Genomic DNA, 19902 nt, shown 5'->3' with positions numbered 1-19902 from the left:
CCTCTCTGAGTGCTGGCACCTAGGAGACAGGGCCCGAGCTGAGGTTCTCCTTCCTGGACGGCCCCCCCATGCAGAGGGCCCCACAGTCAGAAAGTCAGGGCCGCCCCTTGGAATCTGAATCCCAACCTTCTGACAGCACCCGGCTGTCACTCAAGTACAAGCAGTGATGCCTGGGGACCCTCTCCGTGCCAGCCTCCGCTCCCACAGGACAGCTTGCTAGAAACAGCTCACTGACCTCAGGAGGGGTGGCAGCTCTGGGGACCACTCAGTGGATTCCAGATTCTGCTCAGCAGAATCCAGGGGTGGCTCAATCCAGCCCTGACCACCCAGAGGAAAATCTGTAAGACCAAGTCTCCATCCTGTTCCAGAAAGGTTCAGCTCTGTGCCACATCTGCGGGCACTGAGAGGGAACGGGATCAGAAACCACAGAAGCTGCGTCCGGGGCAGGGGCCCCCAGTGCAATCCACACGGTACCTGGGCACCCGCTCTGGCAGGAGGATCACGGGTTCACAGCCTGCAGCCTGCCGGGCGCTCACGTTTTCATGACTTAAATAAACAAATGAATGGAATATGAAAGGAATTTCTCCTAAAGAAAAACAGACCCCACCCAGCTCATTCTACTTCTAGTTTGGTTTTTTTTTTTCCATCAACATACGTTTGGACCAATTTATATAACGACAAATGCTGCGTGCACGCAACTCTGCCTCCTGTATATTTATTTTCACTTAATGTGATATTACAAATATGGTCATACTCTTACCCAACCTTCGTAACTAGCATCCGGGTGCACAAGAGCCCAGCCGTATGTGCTGTGCCTCGGCACACTGAACCGTCCCCTTGTCACTGGATAGCCTTGCTTTCTCTTTTTCTGTATTACAGATAATTTAAATAGCCTCATAAATTCTGCTTTTCTATTTAGCTACTGCCTTAGGGAAAAACTCCCAAAGAAGGATAGAGGGGGGTCAAAGACGAGCTCTCATCCTAAGGTTATGGATGAGGAGAGGAGCACCAGGAGGATGCAGGTATGAGCTACTACACTGGGTGCTCCATAAATGCACAGGGAATGAGAACAAGTGCCTCACCCAAGTGACACTCTGAGTGGGTGGCAGAGCACTGGCCTGGGGCAGGCTGTGGTCTGCTACCTGCCCACAGGTCAGAAGGCACAGCATGCATGAGTCAGGAGTACAGCCTTGCAGAGTATGGTCAGGTCCCAGCTGTCAACGAGAAATGAAGGCTGAGGCCAGGCACTGGGGGGGGGGGAGGGGGCACACCTGTAATCCTGGCAGCTCAGGAGGCTGAGGCAGGAGGATCACAGGTTCAAAGCCAGCCACCGGCAACTTAATGAGGCACTAGGCCACTCAGTGAGACCCTGTCTTTAAATAAAATATAAAAAGGAGTGGAGACATGCTGGTTAAGTGCCCCTGGGTTCAACCCACAGTCCCGAAAAAAAGAAAGAAGGGCTGAGTTTCAAAATTCCCTTTGGATTCTACAGAACAGAGGCAGGGCCTCTAATCTCAATGCCTGTAATCCCAATGACTAGGGAGGCTGAGGCAGGAAGATCGAAAGTTTGAGGCCAGCCTCAGCAACTTAGCAAGGCCCTGTCTCAAAATTAAAAGAAAAAAAATTTTTATCTAATTTTTTAAAAAAAGGACTGGGGACGTAGCTCTCTGGTAAAGAGCTCTTGGGCCCAATCCCCAGTACCAAAATTAATTAATTTTAAAAATTCTTACTTTGTGCCAGGCATCGTGCTTCACATGGTTTATCTCATTTATTTACTGGGAACAACAACCCCATTATGATTCTCATTTTACAGATGGGGCAACTCTTGCCCAGACAGGTTAAGCAACTTGCCCAAGGACACATAGATAGGGAGGGAGCAGAGTTTGAACCCAGGCCATCCAGCACCAGAACCTGTGCTTTCACCTACTATGAGTATTGCTCACCTTCTTGGTCTTACATCCAAAGACAATGCAAAGGTGCCCATCTTGAGATCAAAAAGGGATGGGGGCAGTGAGGCTGGGCAGGGGGCCCCAGGAGCCTGCAGGTGTTCCACTTCCCCAGGGGAGTAGCAGGTCGGATTTTCAGAACCCAAGAGTGGCCTGGTTTGGCAGCCACGGAGCAACAAGGGCCAGTTTGCTGTCACAAATGGGATTGGAGCTTGGGCAAGCCGGGTGCTCAGAGAATAAATCCTGCCCGCCTAAGAAACTGCTTAAACCCAGCAGGGCCAGAGAAGAAGTTTAATGTAAGCTATCAGATGCCCAAGACAAGGTCTGGTCGTTTGAGGCCACCTAAGTCTTTGTCTAAGAATAGTCAGAAGGGCCCTCTGACTGATGGGTCCAAGGCAGGAGGGCAGTGAGCAAGTGAGGAAGTTTCCATCGGTCACGTGGCAAATCCCAACCCGCGTGGCTGTCTGGGCACCAGTATTGTAAGTGACGTCTCTGACTCTGGGTTTCTTTTCTTTCTAAACTACTTCCTAAAATTCTCAAACGTGTCAGAGAGGTAGCTGCAAGAGTAGCTCAGGGCTTCGTCTCAAAGGCTCACCTCTCCTCACAAACCACCAGCCAACCACACCGAGAAGATTTCCTGTCCCCTAAAAAGAGACAAGTTTCCATTGGCCGATGGATTCTTCCTTGCCCTGTTCCATCCCCTCGGCCACAGTGAGTCAGGGCCACTGAGGGGAATCTCCCCAGGGACTTGTCACCTTCTTCTGCGATAAGCCACCAACATTTAAAGGACAACCACAAGGCCTCTCCATCAGGCCCAAGTACCGCCGACCAGGCTGCCTCTCGAACCAGAGTGCTTCAAAGCAGAGGCAGGATTCTTTGAGATGAAACCTCTCTGCTCTCAGGAATCAGAGAGGGGCCTCCACCTGCCAGCGGCTCCCAGGGATGCCTCTCCCCGGCCTCCTTCTCCGCTAGGAGCCCTTGGCCTCTTGCTCTGCCTCCTTCACTCTGCTACCCCAGGTCCCCACATTGCTATTTTCATCCTGTTCGACCCCTTCATAGGGTAAGGAACAAAGGAGAGATTTTTACACTCTTTTCCATCCAGCATTATTTCATCCAGAATGCCATGCAAGGCCTTTTCGGACCTCTTCCTACCCCAAGCAAGACCCCCAAGGTCAAGCAGATTTCTGTAAGTTTCAATGAAACAAACAGAAATGTGAATTGAGAGGATTCAAGATTTGAACCCTGGGCTGGGGATTTGGCTCATGCGGTAGCGCGCTTGCCTGGCATGCGTGTGGCCCGGGTTCGGTCCTCAGCACCACATACCAACAAAGATGTTGTGTCCGCCGAGAACTAAAAAATAAATATTAAAAATTCTCTCTCTGTCTCTCTCTCTCTCCCCTCTCACTCTCTCTTTAAAAAAAAAAAAAAAAAAAGATTTGAACCCCAGCTCCCCCAAGCATTGGATGACTCGGGCCCGAAATTTCCTCATCCGCAAAGTGGGTGCGCAAAGTTATTCCCGAGGAGAGTTCACGGAACTCTTGTAAAAAGCTTGCTATGAAAAAACAGGCCTGTCTGTCTGGGTTTAGCCACAGCGGTGGAGGGAGGGAACCAGGGGTCTAAGTTATTCTGTTCCCAGGATCTAGCCTCCCCTTGCAACGAATCCAAGGAGCTCGATAACTCTGGCCAAAGCTGGCACCATGTCAGAGCATGTGCAAGAGATCTGGAGGCCAGAAAGGAACCTGGGACATAGTGATGGGGGAATGATACACCTCCCACTGTGGCCCTTGGTGACAGCCAGGCACTGTTCCAGCATCAGAGCATCCCCAGCCTGAGTCAATCAGCCTCTTCCAAACAACATGGCGACCAACATCTGCCAGCAGGTCTATTGCTGCAATGCCACGAGGCCCTCACCTAAGTGAACACACTCTCCACCTCCTCAGATGCATTCCTGGAACCTCACACTCTCTTCTCTGCCCACCCTAAGGAAGAAAGCCATGCAAAGCCCAGTGTCCCCAGGTCCCCAATTCCCAGCAAGAGCCATGGTGCAAAGTCTCTGTAAATCAAGAATAAGGCGGGGTGGGGCGGCCCAGAAGAAGGGGCTTTCCCACCTCTGTTTCTCAGGCAGATTTCCCATAAGTGAGTGCCAGCGACTCACACCTGGTCACGGCAGCTCCACGTCTGAGCTGGCGACCTCAGTTCCCAGGCCCCCTCCCTCCCGGCAGAGAGCCAGGGTGCCCCCAGCCAGGCTGGACCTGCCAGAACTGACGAGCTCACTGCCACAGCGCAGGCTGGCAGCAGAGTCCTGCACACCTAGGTGCACAGATGAGTCAGCCGTGGGGCCTGGAAGCCTCATTCGCACCTCACCAGCACCTTCTGTGGGTTCACTCATCCGCAAACTCCCCCACAGAGGTGATTTTCTGGAACACAATGCACTTCTTCTTCTCACTGATATCCCAGAACAGTGCCTGGAACACCACTGAGGTGTGGCGGGTGGGGAGGGGGTGGAGGGGATGCCCTCCCTTCCCACTGTGTCCCAGGCACCTCTCTGGCCCTGGAGCATACCAAGCTGGCTTCTGCCCCGAGACTCTTGCACATGCTGGTCCCTCTGTCTGGAGCCCCCTTCAAGGCTGCAGTGCCCTTCTTATTATTATTTGAAACTCAGCCCAAGCACCCCCCTTTTCTCAGGAAAGAAAGCCTTTCCAACCACCCAAACTAAAGCAGGGATCTCTTTCCCCATGATCATCACTCCCCAATCCATTTCCAGTTTGCTTTGTCTCATACCATTTCTGTCTGCTACCAGCTGATTTCCATTATAGGAAATTCCTCTGTCTTCACTGTTCTTTCCCTAGGGCCTAACACAGTGCCTGGCTCACTCAGTTGCTTAAGACCTCACTAAGCTGCTGAGGCTGGCCTCGAACTTGCGATCCTCCCTTCTCAAGGACTTGCTGGGATTACAGGTGTGCACCACTGCACACTCAGCTCTAAAAGGATGATTAAAAATAATACATAAGGGGCTGGCAGTACAGCTCAGTGGTAGAGTACTTGCCTACCGTGCATGAGGCCCTGGGTTCAATTCCCAGCACCACACACGCACACAAAAAAAATTCTTATTATTAATATATATGATGGGCTGGGGATGTGGCTCAGGCGGTAGCGCGCTCGCCTAGCATGCGTGCGGCCCGGGTTCGATCCTCAGCAGCACCACATACCAACAAAGATGTTGTGTCCGCCGAGAACTAAGAAAAAATAAATGTTAAAATTCTCTCTCTCTGTCCCCCTCTCTCTCTCTCTCACTCTCTCTCTCTTTAAAAAAAAAAAAAATATATATATATATATATATATGATACCCAGAAGCCCAATTTTTAAGATCTCCATCATTCAAAAAGCATAAAATGGAGATCAGTTTGGCAATTCCTATCACAGAAAGAAGGAAGGAAAGAAAGCGATGCCCTTTGACCCAGTCATTCCATTCCTTGGAATTTTTCCAAGGAAATGAATTCAGAATAAGAACAAAAATAAAGAGGTGCCTGTAGGAGAACGATGCCTGTCACGCTGTTTATGTCATCGCAGAAATCTGGAAACAACCGAAATGTCCAGCAACAGGGGAAATGCTTTGGCAAAGAAGAGCACAGCCACTGGCCGGACCATCACGCAGCAATTAAAATGACCGAAAGAGAAACACAGGGAAGGGTGTTTGAGAATAATGTTCAGCAAGAGGAGGTTTAAAAAGAGATCTGAATTCCTTCTGAGTCCCAGGCACCGTTCAGCACGTGTGCTGTAACACAGGAGTCCAAAAGGAACCTATCCTTATTCCTTTTTGAACTGAGGTGCAAAGACCTAAGGAACGAACCCAAGGCCACAGAGAGAGCAATGAAATGGCGGGCCATGAATGTGTCATCTCACCCCACAGAAGCCCAGGCACACCCTGACATCCTTGCTGCCTATCTCCACACTGTTCCTTTCCTGAAATGACATCATGCTGGTGCCGGGGAGGCCAGACCCAGGTCAGCCTGCAATAACAGAGCGACGGACAAATACAGCACAAGACAAAACAGCAGACTCTCCAAAAGAAAACCCCCTGTCGGGGTCCAGAGACCACAGAGAAAAGGAATGAGCACAGAATTTCAGGAAGGACCGAGCAGAACCATGAGATGGACCTGCAAAGGACAAGGAGGCTCCTTCTGGGTTCAGGCTGGAACCTCAGAAACGGACAGAGAATAGCCTCCTCCTGTTACCCAAAGGCACTTCTTCTGGGCCCACGTGCAGCAGCACTCAATAGATGTTGGCAGAAGTACCCTCGTCCTCGTGGTGTGGATAAAGCAACAAGTGGTCAGTAGAGCCATGGAGAACTGTGGCCTGGACAGCAGGGCAGGTCACAGCATGTGACTGAGGGCTCCTGCCCAGCCTCCTTACACATTCCCAGGTCTGCCCCAGGCATGGCTGCAGGAACAGGGAAGAGAGCTGTCCAGGCTGGCAGGGGACAGAGCACGCCTGGGAACAGGGAAGGCGATCAAAACCATCTTTCTATAGAAAAATACATAAAGAAATGAAAGCCTGCTGAGATAGGTACCGCTCTACCTGGGGACAGAGGATGGGACCCGATCTCACTGGGTCTCTCTATGTCCTTGATACTAAAGGCCCAAAGCCACCATTTCCCAAACTGGGCTCACTCAATGGATGGGGGTGTAGATCAGTGATAAAGCACTTGCCTAGCATGCACAAAGTCCTGGGTTCAATCCCCAGCAGAAGGAAAGAGAGAGAGAGAGAGAGAGAGAAAGCAAGCAAGAAAGAAAAGTTCCCTTCAAAGCCAGGCCCGGTGGCACACACTTAAAATACCAGGCGAGGGTCTCAAGTTCAAAGCCAGCCTCAGCAACTTAGCAAGGTTCTTACCTGTCTTTAAAAAAAAAAAAAAAAAAAGGAAAGAAAAGAAATGTAGCTCATTGGTAAAGTGTCCCTGGGTTCAACCCCCAATTAAAAAAAAAAAATAGCTGGGCACAGTGGCACATGCCTGTCATCTCAGTGGCTTGGGAGGCTGAAGCAGGAGGATCACGAGTTCAAACCCAGCCTCAGCAACCGCAAAGCACTAAGCAACTCAGTGAGATCCTGTATCTAATAAAAATTGTTAAAAAAAAAAAAAAAAGAGCTGGGGGTGTGGCTTAGTGGTGGAGCATCCCTAGGTTTAATCCCCAGTATCAAAAATAAATAAATAAATGAAGAAGCAAACAAAAATAAAAATTAAAAAACCAGGCTTACAGGGAATGTAAATGCACTAAATGACCCAAGATGGGCCAGAGCCGGTTACCGCAGAATCACCACCTGGGGACCATCATTACCTCCTCTCAACTTCTGTATAAGTTTGAACATTTCCATAATAAAGTTTAAACAAAATGTAAACTCAGACCCAAGAACTTCAGCCAAGAATCACTAGGGCCTGGCCCAAGCGTTGGGCTTGCCCTGGGGAACCCAAAGGCCACCAGAAATCTTTAAAACCTGGGGCTGGGGAGGTGGCTCAGTGATGGACACCCACCTAGCCCGTGGGAGGTGCATCTCAATATGTTACACTGTGTAACAAGTTTCCCATCTGGAGCTGAAGGGAATTTACAAATGCCAGCTGGGTGGTGTAGGCAGGAAATTAAGAATGTCCAGGTTCAAGTGACAGCTCGGTCTCTTCTTAGCTGTGTAACTCGGGGCAGGTCACTTAACCTCTCTGCACCTCGGTTTCACTTGGAAAACGGGGATAACGGGAGGGCCTTCCTTCCAAGTGTGCTGGGAGACGTAGGTACAGGCCCCCACCAAGCCCTTACCCAGGGCACCAGGCAGCGGAGTAAGCTCATGGTAAATGTCAGCGATGATGACACATCCATTTTGTAACAGGTATAGAGGGTTGTTTTGAAAACCACAGGTCCATTTGACTCAATGATCTGGGGAAGATGGAGTAGAAGAAGCAGCTTGTCATTCTGAAACCTCCAGCAGCCCGCAACGCCAGTGCCCCCAGAGTGGCCCCAGCCAGCCCAGCCTCTGCTTGGTCATGGGGCCAGAAAGGCTCCGCCTTCCAAAAAGCCACCACCAGCAACAGGAAGCTGCTTCCTTTCCTCTCCCTTCAGAGCCAGCATTTCCTTTTTTGTTTTAAAAAGCATTCCTCGTCTGCGTCTGCGGCCCAGCCCTTCCCTCCACCCAGCCTGGGGCTCACACACACCCCCAGCCATCTGCACCTCTCCTGCATTGTTTTCTGCCCACCAGAGGGACCCTGAGGTTCCTGGTGGATCTGGAGGGCACTGGGTACCCACTAAGCGCACCTGAGGCAGAGAGAAGGCAGGACACAGTGGCTCTGGGCACAGTTTTTCTCTTGCTGGGAAGGTTAAGTGAACCACATCATTAAGAGCTCAGAGCCTCAGCCACCCTTGGTAAAATACCTCCTTCCCCAAAAATCGACTTCTCGAGACTGGTTGAGTCTGCAGGGACACCAGGCTCTCTTCACCAGGCCCAGTTCTGCCTGCAACCCCAAATGGGACCCCCATTTCATAAAATAAAACATAAAAGCAACACTAGCCAAGACTGAGCCCACCGTTCTTGTCTTTCCCAACTCATGGCTAAGATTGTGTTTCACCAATCACATGCAAAGGGGAAAAAGACCCTCTGATGAGTAAGTTTGGAACCCCTACTGCAGGAATTCTCGGGGCCTTTGAAACACAAATCCCCATACTGAGGATCTCCAGAAGTGAGGTGGACAATGCGACCCATTCTCAACTATATGAATCTCTCTTTCCCGGGAGCATCCTGCAGGATGCAGTATGGGAAAGGCTGCATTTGGATTTTCAAGGTCCTCAGGCTTCTTGTTGGGGTAAGAGTCCTCAAGACAATGCTGAATGAGTGAGAACACTCGGGTCACTTTTTAAAAATTACATGTAACTTTACTTTTGGGGGTTTTTTTATTCATTTTTGTTTATCCACAAAAATTCTGTGTGCACCAGGAGTGAAGTCGGTCCTGCTTATCCATATTAAAAGTAAACCAGCCAGGTGGAGCAGTGCACACCTGTAACTCCAGCAACTCAGAAGGCTGAGGCAGGAGGATTGCAAGTTTGAGGGCAGCCTCAGCAACTTAGCAAGACCCCTGTCTCTAAAAATTAAAAGGGCAGGGGATGTGGCTCAGTGGTACAACACCTCTGAGTTCAATCCCTAGTTACCAAGAACTAAAATAAAATAATTGGCTGTGCTGGCACTCAAAACATCCAGGTACCACGCGAAAGAAGGCCCCACCACCCCACAAGCAACTCACCTCATCAGATTTGCAGAAAACAAAGCCCCATGAATATGATCGTTATGTCGCCAAGAAAAGGGTACACTGCATGCTGCACAAAACATTATCTTTAATAATCACGGCTGGCCTCGTTCATGCACTGCACACTTTCTTTTCCTGTCTTTTTTTTTTTCCAACTTTGAACACAAGTTTTAATTCATTCTCACAATTATTCTGAGGGTGGAAAAATGAAAAGGGGGAGGAAAAACGCGGCAAGCGAATAGGAGGACTTCAGCCCCGTCATTTGGAAAGGCAATCTGCACTGTTGCCCCAAATGCCAGGACAACCCAGAAATACAGAGACACATGAATATGTAGGTTTGCTATGTGGTGGTGGCGGCTGCTGGGACTGATGAGAAACAGACGCCTGGGAATAAGTGACAAAGCATTTTTTTTATCTCAACAGCTGTCCTCAGAGTACGCCTGGGCCTCTCCACCCGTGCTCTAGAATCAGGAAGAAAGCCAAGATGGACACACAGATACTGGATGAAAAGGTGGCACCTTCCTGGGAGCCACTGGAAAGAATTTATGACATTATCTTGACAGCAAAACCAGCAACAGATGGGGGGGGTGCAGGACGAAAAATCTGCAGGAATTTTTTAAGACAATCACCAGGTCCCACAGGAGTAAAGGTTTTCAGGGGATCTCCCTGGAAAAATGAATAGCCCTTGAAATTCACAGCCAAGGACTCAAGATAATCCACATGGGCTAAGCCAGGTCCCCCCCAAAGGGCACTCAGAGGGCTCTCCGGGAATCTGTCTGACCCTCAGGGTCCCTAAGACATTGGATGAGTAAGGAGCAAACCCGTTTGCTTCCTCTTGGAGGAAAACCCTTGAGGTGGAGACCCATGTTCCTGGAAGACGGAATTGGAAGGCTGCTGTGTCCCCCTCAGTCAGCAAAGCAGGCCCAAGGTAGCATCCTGTCTCACTCATGAGTCCTTGAGTCCCAGGTCTGACTCCCAGCTCAGTGCCCCTCTATGAACCTCCCTTGATGAATTCTCCCTGACAGGTGTTCCTGGCAAGTCACTTCCCCACTTTCTGTTTCCTCACCTGCTAGAGGAAAGGGTTGGTAGGCGTAGAGGTGCACACCTGGAATCCCAGGCACTCAGGAGGCTGAGACAGGAGGATCCGAGTTCAAGGGCAGCATCAGCAACTTAGGGAGACTCTGTCTCAAAATAAAAACTATAACAGGTGTGGAATGTGGCTCAGTGGTAGAGTGCTTCAGGGTTCAACCCCAAGTCTACTAAATCAACCCCAAAGACAGACACCCCAAAGGCTCTCTGATCAACACTGATAATTGCTGAACTCAGGCTGCAGCATGTGAAGCATGCATCACTACTGTCCAGAGAGCAAGATTTCACCATGCGCTGTGCACTGCCTGGACAGAGACCTCCTAACCCTCCCTCTGCTATCTTAGAGCCAGGAAAGGTCCTTCTACTTGGTCAGGCCAAGGGGACTCCCCTGTGCTGCAGGCAACCATGAAACTAGAACCCACAATCCTTGACACATAACCCAGAACTCCACAAAAGCCGGTGCAAAACTAGAACCCAGAATTCCTGACAGGACCTCAGCCACCGGGTCATATCCCATTTCTTATATAAACCCTTGGACATGCCAGGCACAGTGATCACCTTAACTACTCAGGAGGCTGAGGCAGGAGGATGGCAGGTTCAAGGCCAACCTCAGCAACGTAGCAAAACCTTGTCTCAAAATAAAAAATAATGAAAACTGAGATGCAGCTTAGTGGCAGAGCACATGACTAGCATGCACAAGGCCCTGGGTTCAATGCCAGCACTGCAAAAGTTTTTTGTTTTTTAAATTAAAAACCTAGACTTGGACATGGTCAAAGATGAATCGACAAAAGGATAAATGGATAAAGGCTACCGTTTCATAAATCCTGGCATTCCCACTAGGAAGCAGGGAAAATGTCATACCCTAGAGACTTTAAATGGACAGACATCAAATGTGTTCATACACTTTGATCCAGCAAATTCCACTTCTAGGAGGATCCTCGTTGCGGCATGGTTTATTGAAAAAACAGCCTGAAAGCCGACATTGGGGTCTGGTTAGAAGAAGTCTGGTCTGACCACACAGTGCAGTCAGTGTAGCGGTACCGGTACCGCGGGGCACTGTGCCGAGAAAGACAACGTGTGCAAGGCATTTAGAAGCACAGGGTGTCTACTGATATGCAAATGCAGAGAGTAGAAAGACTGGAAGAATAATTCAGCAAAATGTTCAAGGAATTAACTCAAAGGTGATATTAGGAGTGATTTTTTTTTTTTGATCTACCTTATATTTTGTTTTTTCATCGTGAACACGTTATATCATCTTAAAATATTTTAATTAAAGGTAGAATGCTAAAGAACACGCTACTTATCAGAAGAATTGTCTAGAAAGAATAAGGCAGGGAGTCATTAAAAAAATTATGAGTAAGTTGATCTCCAGGCAGCTTCTTGTTTCTCAGAATGAGACCAGCCTTGGGCTGGGTGCTTAAGGACTTGCGGACAGAACCTATCTGTGAGGATGTGCTGGGCTGGACATGTGGGACACAGCCCCATGCCAAAGGCTGGACAGCCTGGGGTGACCACCAGTCAGCCCAGTGATGGAGACGCCTGCCCCTGGGCCTGCCTTTTTAGTTATTGGCAATTTCCTGGGTATTAGCAGCCATGACCTTGAACAGAACCACCACCACCACCATGTCTAAAGGCAGCTGCAAAGTTCAGAACATGGGCTCCCAAGGTGAGTCAACTCAGGTTCCACTACCTCCTCGATATCTTCATCCCTCAGAGCCACAGTTTCCTCATCTTCAAAATCAGGATAAAAATCTCACAGAACCATTGTGTTCAACAGGGTGATATAAGGCAAGAGCCTAGCAGAGAGCTGGACACACAGGGGGTGGCCAAGAATGTTCCTCATTCTACATGGGTCCTCTCCTTGCAAAGGGGGTTCCCACAACCCCAGAGGCACCTATGCAGCTTCCCCTTTGAGCGGAATATAAAAAGAGATTTCAACCAGCGTGTTCTGGAAGGATGTCCCTTTTTTTTAAAGCACAGCTCAGAGACATGGCCACTGGCTTTCCTACCTCTCCACACCTCTGCAAGACCTTGTCACCACGGGTCATCACCTTTGCACGGCCCCTCTCCAGCCTCAGACAGCAGGCAGGACGAGAATGCTTCTAGTGTTCCCAGAATTTTGAGCCAACCAAGGCCACTGAAAGTAAAGAAGCAACCCCACTCCTGTCCCCAGGCAGCAAACCCCAGTGTCCTACTCCTATGTTGCCGTGGGCTGCAGAGATGCAAAGGCCTCCCTCCAGCACCCCCAGCCCTCTCCAGCTCACAGCCTCTAGAAACTGCAGGTCCCCCTCCAGGCCTTCAGGAAGTAGGTTTGTCCACAGAAAAAGTTGGCAAGGTGAAAGTGGGCACCTAAAGGGACAGTGCCACAGCTCTGTGTTCCCTCAGGGATGATTAGAGTCACTCGGGCCAAGGGTTAAAACCATGGCAGAGAAATGTCATACTCCAGGACAGTGGCTGAGTCAGGAAAGGAAAGCCAACTTTCGGTCTCACTTCTGCCAGGGACAAGGGACTTGGGAGAAATCACCAAGTCTCTAGGAATATCTCCCATGGAGCCAAGAAGTGGGACTGGCTAACACTTCAGTGGGATTCCCAGTGCAGGGCCCAGTTCCCAGCATTCCCCAGGAGCTGTGGCACTGCAGGCACTACTGTCCACTTCTGTGACTCCCCCTTTAGACTGAAAGTACCCCTCAATCCCCAAGACAGGAGGGCATCCCACTCATCTCAGAACCCTTGCCAGACAGCAGCCCAGCAGGAATTCAGGAAGCAGCAGCAGCAGGAGCATGCCCCTGTGTGCCCCCAAGGACCTGATCCGAGGACACAGGACACCCCTCACCACCTCCAGCAGTTCCACTATGTGGACACTCGCGGAGGGCCCAGGGAAAGCTGCAGTCCTCAAAACAGCAGGGCTCTGACCTCTGCAGGGCCCACTTGAGTGTGGATCAGGCCTCTCTGACCTGACGCCTCCCCCCAGCACATCTTGGCTCCAGAGCAACTTCTCAGAGAAGTGGCCAAACTACACTATACTTACCATGACTCCCAGTGTCCTCTCCCCTGGGGAACACATCTCTAGGTCAGCTTGCATAAGCACAAAGTGGGAAGCCTGGGTGGGACGGAGCCTGTACATGGGAAAGGCTAGTGTGCTGGCAGGAAAGAGCAAGTTACAATGTACCCAAAAAAGTGAATCTCTGGAAGCTGAGGCAGGAGGATCAGGAATTCAAAGGCAGCCCTAAGCAACTCAGTGAGGCCCTGTCTCTAAATAAAATACAAAGAAAGGGCTGGAAATGTGGCTCAGTGGTCAAGCGCCCCTGGGTTCCATCCCCAGTACCAAAAAAATAAAAGTGAATCTCAGCAGGCGATGTGAATGTCTGTTTTTGCATACTCTATCTCACCAGCACAGGGCACAGATGGGACCCGCAGAGGATGAAGGGAGGAACTGGTTTGAGGCAGGCCAGGTGTCCCTCTGTAAGCACAAATGGAGAGTGGGAACATCCCACTTGCCTTAGTGGGTTTCTCAGACCCCTAAAAGGGTCTGAGACAAGGAGACAAGGCACCAGGAGTGATCAGGATCAAGTGAATCCTACGACTCTTTCTATAGATTGACTCTGGTTGTGTCTCCTGCCCATCCATTCAAAAAAAAGTATGTATGTGTGTATAACATTACCACTTGCCTCCTTCCACCATTTTTAATCCAGCTGGTCCACAGAGAAAAGCTGTCACCGGGCAGCCAAGCACACCAGTGCCTGCATGCCTGTCGCAACCTGAAATCTTGGACTGCAGCAGCCTGCCCCTGATCAGGGTCTTCCAGAGACATCTCACATGCTGCTTCTCCCACCAACTGCTCATTTAATGAGGGCCAGAGTGGACTGTGGTTCCTAAGGTTCTACAACAAGTCTGACGTCGTTGCATGAGCCAAGCAAGCCCTGTGGCCAGACCCTTCTTCAAAAGCCAGGAATCCAATGTCGCAAGCACAGTCTCTGGGGGCCTGGCCTAGTGGTAAGAGGAGTCTGCAGCACAGAAAAGAAAGCCAAAGGGACCCTGGCCTCCTGCCTGGCCGTTCCAGTGCTGTTGGGGGTGGAGCTGCTAGGATTGCTTCCTGGCCAGTGGCATCCACCTCTAGGAAGTCAGAGCGAGCTGTAAGAAGTCCTTTCTCTCAAAGGGGCTTGGGCATGGATGGATGTCACTGGGTCCTCACCAGGGAGCTTCTAGCTAAGATGCCACAGGTGTGAGCAGACCGTCCCCATGTTACAGATGAGGGAGTTTGACAGTCGAAGTCATGGGACTTGCCCAAGGCCACACAGACTGAGCCAGGATGGCTTTCAAAGCTGTGGGCTTCTGTTCTTCACCACACTGTCCCTGTCAAGGTTCTTGTAGGAATCAACTTACCTTCTATTTTGTCAGTCTAGTAAATCTGGATTATAGAATTATTCTAAAATATGAATATGAATATAAACACTCACCAATGCTTCATTCAATGTAACTGAGTCTCCTTCCCTAACGCACCGAAGGCAGAGCTTTAGGAGCCCTCAGAGACCCACATCAGCCTGCTCATTTTGCAGATAAGAAAGCTTAAGCCTCCAGGAAAAAATGATTCACCCAAACTAGCTGGTGGCAGTCCCAGGAACTAGTTCCAGGGGTCTAAATTCCTATCCCAAAGAGCAACCCAGATCCTGCCTTTTCAGGGAGCAGGTGAGCCCAAACCTATACCACAGTGGGAAGAACAGAAAGCTGGTATTAGTCTCATTCACCCTGAAAATCGCACTCGGGCTGCCTTTGGCTGCCAGAGATGACCATTCCAACACACTCATCAGGGAGGCCACTCAGTCAACCAGCACTGAGACCCCAACAGCTGGAGGCTTTGAGGTGTCACCATGCTGCACCTTGGTCTAAATGAGCAAGACTAGAAGTCAGTTCACCTGGAGGACAAACAGCCATTTGCAGAGAATGAACAGCAAACCATTCTCCTACATTCACCCTGGGATCCAGGAACCACTTCAGAGCAACACGGAGACCACCCGACACAGGCCAACTCAGAGAACATTCTCTCAGCCCAACAACACAGCAGTCCAACCAGACACACACTGCTGGACAACGACCCCTCCTCCCAGAACTAAACCACACAGGCCACCTATTGTGTCCGCTTAAAAACTGAACTTCGCTGGGCAAACACACTCTGGCCGTGTTCAAGAAATCAGTTTCACTTGGAAAACACTTGGTAGTCCACATACAGAAAGGCATGTTGGAGGGCTTTGTGGGTTTGTTTTTTAAGCAATGTCCTGGTCAGTCCTGCCATAACAGGCATAATAAAAACAACAACAATAATAATAATAATAGCCAACACTAATTGGATTCTTCCAATGTCCCTGGATTTGTAGCTGTTAAGCAAATAAAACTAAGGGAGACTCACTCCGAGCATTTCAGATCAAACAAGGATTCAGGCTTGTGGTGTGTGTGGAGGGAGGATTGGTCTTGTAATAATTACAGCAATGACCGTCTGCCCTCTGACAGCTGGCAGAGGCAATTAGCAATAACAAGGGGTGGGTGCCTTGAGGATCCAGTAAAACAAAACATCCCCAGACCTACAGGAGACCAGATGTGGCAATGCATGGTAGTGGAAGGTCCCTCTTCAAGACAGGGCAGCTATTAACTGTCCCCAAGAATTTCAGAGGTCTCCCTGTCCCTGGACAAAAGCAAGTTGGGAATGCACTAGTTTCCATCTATTGTGTAAGGGGTGGGGGGAGCTCTCCCTTCTGAGAACCCAACAACCCTTCTGGATGATTCTTCCAAATCCTTTTAATGCTGCACTACCCAGCTATAATTTGAAAGAGGAGGCCCACATTTCTTCTTTACACTCCATGCAGACTTCAGCAGAAGCCCTTAAGTAGTGCCATCTTCCCACCAAAAGCTTCCTTCCCCAGCATAATCCTTCCTAAGCCAAAACCCCACGTTTAGGGGGGAGCTGGGGGGAGGGAGTGGGTAATTACATTTTGAGGAATGAAAGACTGTGGCATCAGGAAAGGAAAGCACCAAACGCCTGAACAGTAAAAAATGCAGTTTCAGCAAACACTTTATGAAAAGCAACAGACAAGACCTGGAGGGGAGGAGAGGAAGGGACAAGAACCGGACCAGGGCTGGAGGGAAGGCAGAGGGCAGGGGACCTCCCCATCACCCCAGCCCACAGCGAAAAGTCCAACGCGTGACTCAGTGGGACACGACCCCGGCAAGCCCTGGAAATGGGGTGGGGGCGGAGAGAAGGCTGGCAGGGGAATTCGGCGCGGAGCCCACGCCGGTCACCGGCTCCTCCAGCTCCCATCCCGGTTCCCAGTCTGCGCCCTCTCCTCCAAAAATCCTGCCCAAGGTGAGTGCTGATCCTGGGTCCTCAAGCTGCCGCATCAGCGAGGGAGGCGACGGAGGAAGCCTCCAAGGAGGGGACCAGGTTCCAGGATGCAACTCGGGAAGGAGTGAGCTGGGGCCGCTCCTCGCGCCCAGTCGGGGTCCTGGACCCTTTGGAGTAGCGGACCCTTACCTCTAGGGTCCGGATCTCCTGCTGGGTGAGGTCATTGGACACCGCGCACTTGGTGCGGAGCCCGCGCAAGCTGCCGAGGGAGATGTCGATGAGCTTCTGGAGCTGCCCGCACTGCTGCAGAGCCCGGCTGGCCGCGGCCCCGGCGCCCCCGCCGCCGCCCTCCTTCTTCTCCCCCATCGTCGCCGCGCGCAGCGCCGCTCTATCCATGCCTCGGCATCGGGGCAGCTGGGGGCCGAGGCGGGGAGCCCGGGGGCACGGGCGCCTCGGCAAGGAAGCCCCGACCTGGAAGGCTGGACCAGGAGCGCCCTCCGTGCTGCTGAAGCCGGGGTTCCAGGAGAGCCGCCCGCCGAGACCGCTCCTCCCGCCGCCCAAGCGCGGCAGCAAAGCGAAAGCCGCGGCGACCCGACGGCTGCTGCTGCCGGAGCCTTTAAGCGGCAGCGGGGGCCGGGTCAGGGCAGCCAGGCATGCTGGGACTTGTAGTCCGCCCCGCGCACCTGCCGCCGGGCCCGCGCCCTCGGGAGCCCCCGCCCGCACCCTTGGCCGCGCAGCCGGGCCTTCCCTCCCGGCAGGCACGAGCGGCGAGAGGGGGCCCCGCCTGGCGCCCGATGAGGCGTTGCTCAGCTCCGGCTCCTCCCCAGGGCGCAGAGTCGGGGGAACCAGTCTCCCCTTCCCCCCTCCCCTCCCCGCAACCTCGCCTAGGAGCTTCCCGCGACCCCCGGATGGGGCGGGGCAGCAGCCCGTGGCCCCCTAGACGGGAGGAGGGCGTTCCTCCTGCAGTTCTGCCGCAGCCGCTGCCTGGAAGATGGGGGACCGCGGAGGTTCCGGAATTTTATGTGGATTTAGGGGCCGCCATCTAATAGGAAGGTGCTTAAAGAATTTTTCCCAAGCTGGAGGTGTGCTCAGTGGTAGAGCAATTGCATAGCTTGTGCAGGGTTGATCCGCAGCCCTGGGGGACAGACAGGGGGAGAGACAAGGGGGGAAGGGGGAGAGCCGTGGGGGGAGGGGCAAGTCCTACACTAAAGGGAATGATCCAGCATGAAGAAAGGCGAAAGAACTTTCAGGATCCTATTTACTCACCAAAATCAGTGTGCCATCCCCTACCCAGCAGGCCAGCCCAGGGACACTGGAGACAGTGCATAGTTTTGTCAAGTCCTTATTGCTGAGCTCTGTAGATCAAGATAGCCTGGGTTCAAATTCTGACTCCACCACTGCCTGGTGTCTGACCTTGGGCAGATGCTTTTCCTTTGAGCACCAGAGTTTCCCTCTCAGTCGGATGGGGCCGTGATAGTGCCTGTCTCATAGGGTTCTCATGAAAGATTATGTTTGTTATTGACACATGCAGTCACTGGATAAACGTTAGCAAGTGTTGCTGTCCAACCTCAGCTCTCCTAATAAGGCTCTGAACCCACTAGTCCCTGGGCATGGCAGCAGTACCTCTAGGGACTGGAATTAGTGCCTCCTACCTCACATACCAACCCCACCCCAGGTGTTCGCCCTCCTCTGCCATCAGTCCGATGTGTAAGTTCTGTTATCTAGCAATACTGAAAAACCAAGGCTCTGATCAAAGGTCCCACACCTCTGTACTTTCGACATCTGCCAACCAGAAGAAATGTTTCCCTTCTGAATTATCTCTTTTAAAGCTCCTGGATTGCAGAAACCACTGGCTAATTTATCTTTGCACCCTTTTCACAGAGTCAAATACAGTACAGTGCCTTGTGCACAGTAAAGTCTCCATTAAATTGTGCAACCAGTCTCATGAGCTCTTAGGCAGGCCCTATGCCAGGTTTCTCTTATCTCTCAGGCCAGCTGAGGCCTAGGCACTTGGGGTGGGGGTGGGGGGGCTGTGAACGGATAGAGAATTGAGTCTTTTTGTTTTGTTTGTTTTTATTTTTTGTTTTTGAGGCTGAGGCTGAGGATGGGACAGGACGTGAGATCCCAGCATTATATTCTTATTTGATCTACAGACACTAAAACAATCAGTACTGGCTGGTGGTTTATATCATACCTTCCTTTAATGTCATTTGACATTTCAAAACAAATTAAATATCAGATCTTAAAAAAAAAAACTATGGTAACTTTAAAATGCACTTTTGACAACCCCTCTTCTGGGGATTTTCTGAAATAAAAAGGAGTTCCAGCAAACTCTGTCCTTTCCCATTAAGAATCACTGATCCAGCCAGGTGCAGTGATGCATACCTATAATCCCAGGAACTCAGGAGGCTGAGGTAAGAGGACTGTAAGTTCGAGGCCAACCTCAGCAACTTAGCAAGACCCTCTCTTTATTTTTTAAATTAAAAAATAATTAAATTAAAAAATAAAAAGGGCTGGGGATGTAGTTTAGTGGTTATAGACCCCTGGGTTCAATCCCTGATACCTAAAAAATAAGTAATCACTGCTCCAGTTCTCACTTTATAATGGGAACCTCCTGTAGTATATTTGAGTCCCCTAACCCTGATTTTTGCAGCAAACTAATAATTACCCTGAAAGAGAAACTGAAATCATGGTTGTCAAACTCAAAACATGTATCACAATTACCTAAAAGGCTTGTTAATTCCTACAATGATGGGTCCTACGCCTATAGTTTCCTAGGTCAGAGGGTAGAATTTGCATTTGGGGCACGTTCTCAGGTGATGCTGATACTGCTGGTGTGGGGACCACACTCTGAGAACCATGGCACACAGGAAGGTCAGTAGGCCAGAGAACCATCTCAAGGGACTGACTCGTTCAGAACTTCCAGCAGACAGACTTGAGCAACTGCCTGACTCCATTTGTAAGCAATTGCCTGATAAGTGCCTATTTATGCATTTACATCAGCTTGTAATTGCCATGGGGCCTCTAGGGTCACTTTCTGTGGGAAGCCACATCCTGAGAAAGGCCGCTCCTGGCCTGTGGCATCTACACCTATCCATGCCACCACAGCAGTGGCATCAGGGCTGGGGACCGGGCAAGGCCAGCTCCCCGGCTGCTCTCCACCAGGCTCCAAGCAGCTGCTCCCACCTCTGTGGTCACTTGTCCTTCTGCTTGCCCCAGCTCTCCTTCCCAGGTCGCCTCAGGGGGACTCCAGC

At 50.9% G+C, this 19902-nt stretch overlaps 1 protein-coding gene across 3 annotated transcripts in view; it reads right to left on the bottom strand.

Moving 5' to 3' along the window:
* The window catches only part of Ksr1 (kinase suppressor of ras 1), a 149240-nt gene extending 131871 nt beyond the window's left edge, over positions 1-17369 (bottom strand). Inside the window, exon 1 of one of the 3 annotated variants that reach the window (XM_078042522.1) lies at positions 16838-17369. In XM_078042522.1, the coding sequence (XP_077898648.1) occupies positions 16838-17044 (207 nt within the window). In that variant the 5' untranslated portion in view covers positions 17045-17369. The remainder of the gene's footprint in view (positions 1-16837) is intronic. The other 2 variants (XM_078042523.1, XM_078042524.1) reach the window with 2 other exon arrangements.
* Positions 17370-19902: the final 2533 nt, after the last annotated feature.

The sequence above is a fragment of the Ictidomys tridecemlineatus genome, chromosome 3, assembly GCF_052094955.1.
Source record: "Ictidomys tridecemlineatus isolate mIctTri1 chromosome 3, mIctTri1.hap1, whole genome shotgun sequence".
Lineage (NCBI taxonomy): Eukaryota > Metazoa > Chordata > Mammalia > Rodentia > Sciuridae > Ictidomys > Ictidomys tridecemlineatus.
The sequence above is the reverse complement of the archived record's forward strand: the minus strand, read 5'-3'. Positions and strand labels throughout refer to the sequence as shown.